The sequence below is a fragment of the Cydia strobilella genome, chromosome 1 (genome assembly GCF_947568885.1).
Source record: "Cydia strobilella chromosome 1, ilCydStro3.1, whole genome shotgun sequence".
Lineage (NCBI taxonomy): Eukaryota > Metazoa > Arthropoda > Insecta > Lepidoptera > Tortricidae > Cydia > Cydia strobilella.
Window position 1 is genome coordinate 6,718,564 of NC_086041.1, and position 12,198 is coordinate 6,730,761.

Sequence of the window (12,198 nt, forward strand, 5' to 3'; positions counted from 1 at the left end):
AATAAGAAACACATTTCTAATTAGATATTTGTTGTACTGTACTACATATTATTTTTCATACAATCACGATTATCACTACCTATATTATAATCATAAATAAAGTATCATCTAAATGTGTATATGTGTATGTGTACATACGGTAATGAAATATCAATACCTAACTGAACACACAAATATCGATAAAACACTCCGATTACACTGTCCCCTCCCTATATCGAATGGAACGATGTTCCAACGGTTAGCTACTCGCAGGCGTGTAGAGATCTCGAAAACACCAGTGTAACGTGACCGTGAGATCCGTAACAAACCATGCGTAATTAGACCTTACTTATACTGGTTTTTTAGCCCTTTTCTCGCCTGTAATAAGTAAGTGATTTTAAAACTATAAAATAACGCCATCTGGTGTTGAGTAGTTGTATTAGGTGAACGTTGAGCGAGCTTTTGTGAGATTAATGAGATAATGAAAGAGTCGTATGTCATATAGCTTTGACATTATATTTTAAACCGTCACTCATGTAGCCTACAGTTGATATTCGTTCGAGAAATGTCCACCGGTAATAACCTTTTGGTATGGAAAGTTGCTACGAATCAGAGCAATTTTGTAAGTGTGTGACGTATTTTAACGTGGCTATGAATGTGTGAGTTTAGCGACACTGGTTTTCATACTAAATAGGAGTCATTTCACATCCACTAGTTTATTAATTCGTGGTTCAAGTCGCCAGCAGCATGCTGAGATGGGGCCATTTCGTGACACTTTATTTTCACTATGTTCTGTTAATGTATGCCTATTGTCTGTGTGTTTACGAATAAAAACTATTCTATTCTTTGTACCCAATTGAATTGAAAACTCATATGGCAGTCGCTTTCGTACAAATCCGTACCCGAGCCAATCCTTGAGATCAGTCCACCGAGCGGACCCCTGTCATTTTAAAGATGGCATGCTAAATTGATATTTATGACTGTTTTCTCACCTTTTACCCATAGCAGTGGCACAAAAATTCAACTTGTCATACAAACACCCCTCATCCTGTACTATCCTCAAATTCCTCAACGTGATAGCATCCAACACCATGGTACTGCCGCCTTCCCACTTATTCTCGACCTTGAGCTCTTGCGATAAGGTCTTGTTTAGCACGTCGGGCGGCACGAAGGACTCGAACTGCGACATGCCTAGTACTTGTATGTCGAGGAGGCATTGGGAGAGGTAGGACACGCAGCCGCCTAGGGCTTTGATCGCTAGGTAGCAATTTGGGGCTGGAGTTAAACCTAAGGCGTCACCTGGAAGAAATATGAAGTAAATATGCAATTAATTAAAATTTAAATCAAGCGTTAACTTTTCCATGATAGGTGAGCAATGTAAGTCTCTCATTTTAAAAGCAGACATATTATAAGGAGATATAGACTATTAAAGGCAGAAGGCCCTTGAATGATGACCATAACCACTATGCCCCTACGGGGTATTTTCTATCGGGGGATCTATCTTCGGATGTGTGCGCGGATGTTGTGAGTGTTGTGTGTCGGACTATTGACAATAATTAACTTTTATGTGTAGTGGGTGGTTTGAAAATGTGATGTCTACATCAAACTTTAAATGCACTTTTCGTGGGGTAGTCACACAAATCTCTGTTTTGACATTTTGCTGGGACGTCAGTTAGCCGCGACCACGACCAGTGAAACCTGTGTCGAAACGTCGGTAAATAAAGGTAACAAAATAAATTCGCGATAGACCCGTTTCTAAATGTGATTTAATATTTTCTATTGTCGAAAAGTAAACTTGGTGACTGGACAGTACTGGGCACTTCACCTGGCTAATGGCCTGTTATGAGCTTGCTCTTCTCTTTTCGAGGCTGTTGAGTGGTGTCTGTGCGTCTGATACCTTAGTTATTTGACAGTCGACAGAGATCAAATAAAACTATTTCCATGCGGAAATTTGGGCGCAAGAAATTCAGCTCCTTAATCTTGATTTGTACACATATCTAATTTACCTTCATGCAGGAAAGGCTTCAATCCCTCCGGCCAATCCCCATCGGCGTTGGTCTTGTAGTAGTTTTCCGCAAGCGTTTTAAGAGTCTTCTCCGGTGGCCATAATACTTGAGGTTCGCGTCGTGCGCGGTGGCAATGTGTGCCGAGTAACTTTGATGTACGCGCTGTGGTGGATCTACGGTCGTATACGATCTGCAAAGTATTATTTACAAATTCTACCAATGTTCCGAATTTATAACACATAAGGAAATTCCGTTGTTCTTCTATAAACTTACTAGTGCGGGCGGAAAATGCGCCAGAGTAGTAAGAAGTCTTGAGGAATGCTTGTCGTCCTTGAATTGTCCCAGATGGAACAACCCTATTGAAGCGTCGACGAAGCACACGCCATATGTGCTGATCCCGTTGCTTTCCTGGAAAATTAATTTCTAATAACTATCAGTGTACGATTTCAGGGCGAATGTGAACAGGAAATCGAACGCGAAGTGGAACGCAACGAGAACGGGAGTCGGAGAGAGACTGTGTGCGGTTTTTTTTTTTAATTTTATGTAATTTATAAACGTAGGTATTAGGAGGACTTATCTTTCATGCGGTATTTTAGCCTTCTAATAACTTCTCTCTGCTGAGGTGAAAAGTTGTAGGTATCTGTAATACGAGCTTAAAGTTTAGCGTAAAGCTTTTTGGTTGCACAAATAATTATCTAATTTGAAGGTAAAATTTGTCTCACGCTCGCAGCAACATCCAATTTCGCTCACTGTGTTTAAGCGACGAAGTACCCTTGCTCGAGTTGTTGAAGTGTAAAATGCCTACCTCCTCGGCAACACACAGCATGTAATTCGCGCCAGGCTGCAGACCGACCGCGCCACGTAGCGTCACTTGGCATATTTCTCGACACACCACCTTGTCGAACTTTGAGGTTTGACCCGCCGGAATATGTGTTATCAATAACGCTTGAAAACTAGTAGAGACTGTACACCTACCTCCTCGGCTACACACAGCATGTAATCCGCGCCAGGCTCGGCCGGGCCCGGGTCTTGCAGACCGGCCGCATGCGCGCCACGTAGCGTCACTTGGCATATTTCTCGACGCACCACCTTGTCGAACTTTGAGGTTTGACCCACTGGAACAAATATATGAATAAGAGATATTCCCTAACATAAAAAGGTGAGATTTTGTGAGGTAAGAGATGTGTTTACGTTGACTTAAAATCTTAATTAGGTTTGTTGAATGCTTCAGTATTTCTTGTTAAAGTTTTTTTAAATCTATTAACATTATGTTAGGTACCTTAGTTTTTCTTGTAATTTTATACAATTATTTGCATAAACGTAATACATATTTGACTAGACCCCTCTCAGCCTTTGTCAACGTGACTTGTACCAGCTAGTGATATGTTAAGATAGCATCTCTTCTGCATTTAACCACTCACATGCTCTATTTTTATATTGAACTCTCTTGCCTAGGCAATAAGGATGAGTGGGGTGTGAGTGATTAGATAAACACTAACAACTAGTACGGAAAACTATTAGCCAAGAGTTATAAATTGTATAGAAGTAATTTGAAAAAGGAAAGGAAGGAAGGTTTATTTTAAGGCAGTTGAACAGCATTTGCAATTCGTAACTTTGCATGACATGAAAACAGATTATATTATATTAGTTTCCTTATTATGGAGAGAGCTATGCTCAGGGTTTCTCTGCGTGATAGAGTCAGAAATGATGATATCTGCAGTAGAACTAGGGACACCGACATATCTCGCAGAGTTGCAAACCTTAAGTGGCAGTGGGCGGGGCACATTGCTCGCAGAACTGATGGCCGGTGGGGCCGGAAGGTTCTGGAGTGGCGTCCGCGTACCGGAAGACGAACTGCCGGTAGGCCTCCAACGAGATGGAGCGACAACCTGGTGAAGGTCGCGGGAATTCGGTGGATGCGAGCGGCACAGGATCGGTCGGAGTGGCGAGCCTTGGGGGAGGCCTATGTCCAGCAGTGGACGTCTATCGGCTGACATGATGATGATGAGTTTCCTTATTTACACTTACGTTTCTTGCACCTATCCTGCATCATATCAGGCGTCTCCGTTTGCTCAACTCGAGCTACTTTATACCCTTTAGACACCAGCGTATTGGCCATTCTAGCGTACGCGCTCTCCGGGAAACCGGAGTGAGCGAAATCACCCTATAACAAAAATGAACTATGAAACCAAAACAATAAGGCAGAAATATCAATGGCAACTTGACATTGATGATTACTAATACCCCTTAAGAAAAAGGCTGCATATAAACAGGTATATATAGGGAACAAATTTAGATGCAAAGTACCTTCATGTATGAGAATCCGAGTTCGTTGACCCCGACCGCGGCGTCCATGTGGTACAATTCGTAGAACTTGCCGACTTTGAAGAAAAGAACGCAATCGTAATGAGATGTTTTCATCTGCCACCATTGACGATGAGCCTGGAGAAATAAAGGGGAAAAAGCTTGAGTATGATGATGACAAGTTATTATATTATTATTATATTATATTATATTGTTTAATACACTAGCAGCTAAAAGCTGATGCGTGTATATCACTGCACTTGTTTAAGTTACAGATGAATAATAATAAATAAATAGCGCGCGTTGCCGATCCTAGCGTTTTCACGGTATGTAGAGGAAATTAACTTTTTTATATATTTTTATAATAGCCCTTTACTTCATGCAACTTTAAATAACATTACAATATTTACAATTACGTAGCAAGTAGCAGTTTCGTGGTAAACTAGGTATATACTTTTTTGTTTTAAATATAGTTTTTCTTTGTAATACGTTTGTATGAAATGCAGTTTCCCATGAATAAATGAATTCTATTCTATTCTATTTTTTTAACATGCAAATAATATGTATGTGTATATAAATAATTTTCCATAACATTTAAAGCAGCTTATTAAATATTAATATTAATTGATTTTTACGATTTTTTTATGATTAAAAATAATTAATGAAATAATTGTTATATAAATTAACTAATTAAAAGGAAAGCAACTACGAACAGAAAACCCGCCGAGCGGCTTCCCGGCACTCAATGTGATAAACATTGTTTAATTTGACTGTACAATCAAAAAGTTTCTGGAAACTTTGGTAGTTTTTTGCCTAAGTAATTTCAGTTTGCTATAAACATTGCGTCTTTTATTCTCTCTTAAAACAAATCCGCTATTGTATTGTATTGTTACGAGTATTGCAACTCGACGACTAGCGCCTATTTTGCGAGAATTTTTAAGTGTGCAATTTCATGACCCTAATCTGGTCTGTCTGCTAAAAGTAAGACAATCTTAAGGCTGGCGTCCACTAGGCTTGCCGAGGCGAATCGCAATAATTCGCCTTCTATACATTTACTATGAAACTGCGTCCATTGACGAAGAGCCGCGGCGCGTCGAATCGAATTTACCATTCATAGTAAATGTATAGGAGGCGAATTATTGCGATTCGATTCGATTCGCCTCGGCGAGTCTAGTGGACGCCAGCCTTTACGAGGTATGTATGACTTCCTAAACTTAATAACTTACAGGAGTCTGATTATTCATGAACTCCGTTGGCACAAAGAGAGTGGAAGGATCATAGTCCGGATGATCTGGCTTCCTCTTGTTGGCGTCGCGAATCTTGTCAGGCCGGAGCCAGTCCAGTTTGCAGTGCACCCAGTTGCCATCGTCGTTGACCGGCAACTCGTCTGCTGTCTCAGTTTTTGGTGGTATGGCTGGCCTGCATGAAAAAATGAGGCAGCATGAGTTTAGAGCCCATAATTATGTACTTGCGGCTGCAACATTGACGGCGGGTCGTAGGGCGGACGGCAATCGTTGTACTGTCACGGACTTTAATTGTGGAGCCATTTAGGGTTTACTTCACATTGGACATTCCATACTGTTAGTATTGACAACCAAATTAGCCTAATAAATTAGTAATGAACCTTAGATTTTTTTTTTTAATCTGGTTTTTATGGAGGCTTTGGACACTCTAGGTGAACATGTCAGCCTCATGGGTGCTACCATAGTTCCCTACTCAAGGGAGATGTCAATAAAGTGGTAAACACTGATTGCTTTGTCCGATATAGGCTCTGCCAACCAACAATGGATCAACAATTAAAGTATGTGACCATACACATTTAGCCACCAAGTTTATAGTATGGACTGAAGATTACACTGCAAGTATGTATGTGGCATGTGTAGTAAATGGTTGAATTTGGTCAAGCTAACTGTTTAACTCATTTCAAAGTAGCACTTAACTTTGCCCCATACGAAATAGGTTTACCGGTTAATTGAGGTGCTTGGTAAGAAAATAACATGTTAATGTGTTGTTATAGCCTTTTGTTAAGTGTGACTTATTAGTTTTATGTTAATACCATTCGTTTGTACATGGCGGTTGGTGGATGGTTTTTATACATTCAATTTTCTACCATGCTGCCACGTTTTGTACGCAATTGCAATTGAATGGTCTGATTTAACTATATACTTTGTTTTATTTGGTTTAAGGTAGAATATCAAATGGAATTTGCCATCTGTCAAGCAAAAACAAAAGAAATTGTATTAACTGAGTATTTTATAAATAAACAGAATGATTATTATTTTGTGTAAATAAAAATTACCCATTAGTTGCAGCTGGTTTCTTTGAGCTCTTGCTGGTGCCCTTTGGTGTCTGGATCGCCTCATACTTAAAACTATCATTCAGTTTTTTCCCTAGTGCTGTCTTCTCCTTTGGGGTCTCAATTATGTTATCTACTAAACAACCAAAATATTGTAAACAACATAATTAGTCAAATTATAGATGCCAAATTCTTCTAAATATAATTTTTTTTTCTTACTGTTACTTAAAGAATATAACAGTAAGAAAAAAAGTAAAAGTTGCTTAAATGATTTTTTTATTAAATCAACATTAGACACACCTATTCAAAGTCATCCTGTTTGACACTGGCATTCTCCCACTGATAAAAAAAGCTTGGATAATCTTGAACTAATGCTACCTTGATGGTAATCAGTGATTTTTTAGGGTTCCGTACCCAAAGGGTAAAAACGGGACCCTATTACTAAGACTTCACTGTCCGCCTGTCTGTCACCAGGCTGTATCTCATGAACCGTGCGTGATAGCTATACAGTTGAAATTTTCACAGATGATGTATTTCTGTTGCCGCTATAACAACAAATACTAAAAACAGAATAAAATAAATATTTAAGTGCGGTTCCCATACAACAAACGCGATTTTATTGCCGTTTTTTTGCGTAATGGTACGGAAACCTTCGTGCGCGAGTCGGACTCGCACTTGGTCGGTTTTTTAGGAGTATGTAAGTTTTCCTATGGTGTTTTCTTTAATAAATAAAGAAAAATAATAATAATAATAGAAAAAGTTAAAGAAAACCGCCTCCGCTGGTACGGCCATATCCAAAGACGGCCAGAGGACCATATGGTAAAGCTAGCCCTAGATTTGCCAACGACGAAACGGGGACCTGGAAGGCCACCCACCACTTGGCTTACGACGGTCGAGAAAGACCTAAAACAATTAGGATTGGACGCCTGCACAGCTCAAGACCGAGCACAGTGGAAGAGAAGGATAAGGAGGGCCGACCCCAAGTAGATGGGAAAAGGTCGCGACAAAAGAAGAAGAAGAAGTTTTCTTTAATAAATCATAAAACCGAATCATGAAGTGTGAGTCGAACTCGCCCACTGAGGCTTCTGTACTTTTTAGTATTTGTTGTTATAGACTATAGAGGCAACAGAAATGCATCAACTGTGAAAATTTAATCTGTCTAGATTCATGAGATACAGCCTGGTGACAGACAGACAGACGGACGGACAGTGGAGTCTTAGTAATAGGGTCCCATTTTTATCCTTTGGGTACGGAACCCTAAAAAGTAACATTCTAATAAATAAATGTTGTATTTGTATAATAAAGAAGCAGTTAACTTTATATGAACTGTTATCTCAGTATCATTTAAATTATTTAGATCCTACAACAAGAAACTGTGGAAGTCTAAGGCAAGTTCTACATTTAAAAACCTTGTTAAATAGATAAATATCTATGCTGGTTTAAAAATTTACCTTTATTTTCCGTATCAGAATCATCGGAATCCACAGGATTCAATCTGATCCTCTTCCGTTTCTTAGGAGCGATAGGTTCGTCACCATCACTGTGTACTTCCTCCTTCACTTCTGGAGAGGGAGTGACTTGCCTCTCGCGTTTCTTATCTATAAAAATAAAATTAGACACTCTTGGGTCTTTTATTTTACATCAAATTGAGTACAAGTTTCCATTTAAGATCACTTTATGGATCAAACAAAGACTGTTAGCTGTCTTCTTAAGCATTAAATGTGAATGGTTTAAGCCTTTCTAAAGTAAAGGAAACCCTGACCCTAAAATTGTATTCAATAGGTAGCAGCATTAACTTAAATGTATACTTACTCTCAATTTTAACTTCTATTTCTTTTTTTAATGAGTCGAGGTCTGGAGTTCCGTCTCCATTTTGTACGGGTTTCGCCTTCTTGTTGGCGGGCGGTGTTTTAGTAAAATAGTTAAATAGGGTATTTGAAGGTCCAACGCTGTTGCGTTTAGACATTGTTGGTACGTAATATCGTGTTTGTATTTAGTAACAGGCTTTATTATAATTATGAGGAGTTAAAGAATACGTGCTGTACGTGCAATCGTGCTTGACATTGACATTATTTTGGCGCAAAACCGACCGGCGACCGGGCCAAATGTCAAACTGTCAATGTCAAATACTGTGCAAGAGATATTCGGCACTTGTTTTATACCGTTATTTAAAAAAAACTATTTTAATTGGTAAATAGTCGAAATTTTAGATATTCATCATCTAAGCACATTCTGATAAATCGATCAAGCACATTTTACCGCAAAATTTCGTTATCAGCCTTTATAGATCTCATATAGATTTATTACATTCTAGCGATAGGCAGATAAAAAAAAATATCCCCTCGGCACCTCACGGACTGTCGTATCTTTAAAAAAATGTAGCGTGGGTTCAATGCCCAACCCAACCCAAACTGGACTAACAAACTTTTTGCTGATCTCCGCATTTCCTGTACATTACTCAGCAAGTTTCCTACGGGTAAAGGGTATCTGGCGCCTAAGAGTATCTGGCGCCTAAGAGTGCCTGGCGTCCGTTGGCTCGTTGGGTGGACGACATTCGGAAGACTGCGGGTCACTTCTGGATGAGATTGGCTCAGGACCGGGATAAGTGGCGTACGCGAGGAGAGGCCTATGCTCAGCAGTGGGCGATAGAAGGCTGATATGATGATGATGATGAAAGGGTATCTGATCAGACTAGAGATGGGTAGTGAGTAAATACTCAAGAGTAAATACCGAGTAAATACTCAGTATTTACTCAATTTACCCGTATTTACTCGTTTATACCCAATTTGGTGGGTATAAACTATTTAGAGTGCTGACACTGCTGACAGGGTATAGAAATCTGAAATAAACGTGTATTTTGTACTGGATTTAGTAGTCCAATTAGTAAAAAATATATTTTAAGAGGGGCGTTCCATACATGTAACTAAGTGTCACAATAAAAAAAATCTGAAACCACCAACGTGTGGCACATCATTAAATTGGTCTTTAAAAATAACTTCAAAGTTATTATGCACTTTTTTCGATAAATTTAATACTTTTGGGAAAAAACCGTTTCCAAAGGCCAAAATAATGTTCATCCCTCTATAACTTTTGGAACAAAGTTTAATAAAATATGAAAAAATATCGGAAGAGTAGACCTAAGAAAATACTTTGAGAAACAAAAACTTTGAACATGATCGGTTGGGTCAATTTTGAGTTTTCATTAAAAAACTCTTTATAAAAGGACGTAAGTGCCGCGTCAACACGTACTTTTGCGTGTACGGGGATTCAGGATTCTCAAAGGAGGACCTGTGGATTCTATTCCAGTCCTCAGTCACTTATTTTAATGGGAGAGTGGAACCCAGCGTGGAACGACGCTTTCTAAGCAGCAGTTGACCGCAACTAGAGGGTAGTTAGTAAAAACCCACCAAATATTTATCTAAAAACCAGTATTTGCCGTATACCGTAACTATGTAATTAGTGTGGTTAAAATATGATTTTACTATAGTCGTTAGTTTCTAGGCTGGCCCTTTTGGTTAACTCTTTGTCTATTGTAAGTAAAACCGCAAGTGCTACTACCTGCAAAACAAGATTCGTAACTTTGACCGCGTATACTATACGGCTATACTATGTATAGTCGTTAATTTTCAAGCTGGCCCTTGCAGCTAACTCATTGTCTATTGTAAGTAAAACCGCACGTGCTACCCACTCAATTAAAAACGGTTCGGTCAATTTAACCGATTATTGAATTACAATTTCTATGGAACTTGCAATAAGATTCAAAATTAACTACAGAAAAATTGCAAGGCTGTGTGGGGTCCCTCTAGGGTTACTGAGTTTCGGCGAGTCGAACGCTACAGAACCAGTCTAAAATATGTCAACGAGATGCGTAACAAAGGCGCACACAAAGACGCGTAGAGAGGCGTAGACGCGGTGGGAGCTCTGAGGGAATTCGGAGTGGCAGCGGAGGGTAAGGGAGAGGGAGTGGTGGCAGTGTCGCTGGACATCGCCAACGCGTTCGGCTCCCTCCCCTACACGGTAATCGCGGAGGCACTCCGCTACCATGGAGTGCCGCATTACCTAAGGCGCGTAGTAGAGCACTACCTGACGGGGCGGGTGGTGCACTACGAGCGGAGGGGGGTTAGGGGTGTGAGGGCCATGGAGTGAGGGGTTCCGCAGGGGTCTGTCCTTGGGCCCCTCCTGTGGAACCTCGGATACGATTGGGTAATCCGGGGGGTCCAGCTTCCGCGCATGGTCACCATGTGTTATGCGGATGACACACTGGTGGCCGTGCGAGGAAAGGAGCTGGAGGAGGTGCTCAGCCGAGCTCACGGTCCACCGCATAGGCCTCCTCGGGCTACAGGTCTCACTGCCGAAAACCGAGGCCATGGTCCTCGGGGGACCAAGGGGCTGGGGGCGGCTGCCGGCAAGCACCGCTGTAAGGGTTAGGGGCGAATCTGTCCAGATCAGGACCCACTTTAAGTACTTGAGACTTGTCCTGGACAGAAGGTGGACCTTTAAGAAGCACTTCACGAGAATGGCTCCTCGTCCCGTGGGTGCTGCCTCGGCTCTGGGCCGCCTACTACCCAACCTAGGGGGGCCGAATGCCCCATGCAGACGGCTGTATGCGGGGGTCGTCCGGAGTACGGCGCTCTACGGAGCCCCAATCTGGGCCGGACGACTCACGGAGGCCACGAAGGCGCTGCTCCGCCAGCCGCAGAGGATGGTGGCCCAGAGGATGGTGAGGGCCTACCGCACCACCTCTCATGCAGCGGCGTGCCTCCTCCTTGCCGGCACGCCGCCGTGGGAGCTGCACGCGGAGGTGTTGGCGGAGGGGCACGAGCTGAGGGCGGAGGCCAGGAGGCGTGACGAGCCCCCAGACACGGAGGAGGCCGAAAGGATGGCGCAGGCAGCCGCGGAGCGCCTACGAGCGCGATGGAGGGATGCCTTGGAGGATAGCCACTATGGAACCCGAACCATAGGGGCTATCCTCCCGGTGATGAATGAGTGGGTGGACAGGAGGAGGCGGGCCCTGACCTATAGGGTGACGCAGGTAGTGTCCGGACACGGCTGCTTCGGACACTACCTGTTTAGAATTAAGAGGGAGCCGCGGCTCCAGTGCCACGAATGTGGCGCGGTGGACGACACGGTCCAGCACACTCTGGAAGAGTGCAATCGCTGGGCCGTGGAAAGAGCTGCCCTCAGGGCGGCAACAGGGGTGGTGGACCTGTCGCTGCACAGCATCATAGCGGCGATGCTGAGCAACAATAGGCATTGGGAAGCGGTGGCCTCCTTCTGCGAACAAGTCATGTTGCAGAAGGAGGAGTCGGAGAGGGGGCGCGAAGCTGATCCTGACGCGCTGCCTCTCCGACGCAGGCGGCGGGGTCGAGGGCAAAGAGCGTATGTTCGCCTCGACAGCAAAATCGTTTTGACAGTTCGAAAAAAGAAACTGATTTGACAAGTAGTCAAATACCCTATTAGAATTATATGCCTATGACCGAACCTTTTTTGCAGGTAGTAGCACGTGCGGTTTTACTTACAATAGACAAAGAGTTAGCCGTAAGAACTACTATACATACTATGTAACAATCGCCGCGCTATCTGGTAAGAGCTATAATATTGTTAAGTATTTTC

General features: G+C 42.2%; 1 protein-coding gene across 1 annotated transcript in view; it reads right to left on the reverse strand.

The window, feature by feature from the left end:
- LOC134755725 (probable DNA mismatch repair protein Msh6) overlaps positions 1–8,640 on the reverse strand; it is a 29,655-nt gene extending 21,015 nt beyond the window's left edge. The window contains exons 1-10 of the mRNA XM_063692272.1: positions 8,398–8,640; positions 8,037–8,183; positions 6,589–6,721; positions 5,516–5,708; positions 4,293–4,427; positions 4,014–4,149; positions 2,961–3,100; positions 2,259–2,393; positions 1,986–2,175; positions 972–1,278 (exon numbers count right to left, since the gene is read on the reverse strand). Of these exons, the coding sequence (XP_063548342.1) occupies positions 972–1,278; positions 1,986–2,175; positions 2,259–2,393; positions 2,961–3,100; positions 4,014–4,149; positions 4,293–4,427; positions 5,516–5,708; positions 6,589–6,721; positions 8,037–8,183; positions 8,398–8,551 (1,670 nt within the window). The 5' untranslated portion in view covers positions 8,552–8,640. The remainder of the gene's footprint in view (positions 1–971; positions 1,279–1,985; positions 2,176–2,258; positions 2,394–2,960; positions 3,101–4,013; positions 4,150–4,292; positions 4,428–5,515; positions 5,709–6,588; positions 6,722–8,036; positions 8,184–8,397) is intronic.
- Positions 8,641–12,198: the final 3,558 nt, after the last annotated feature.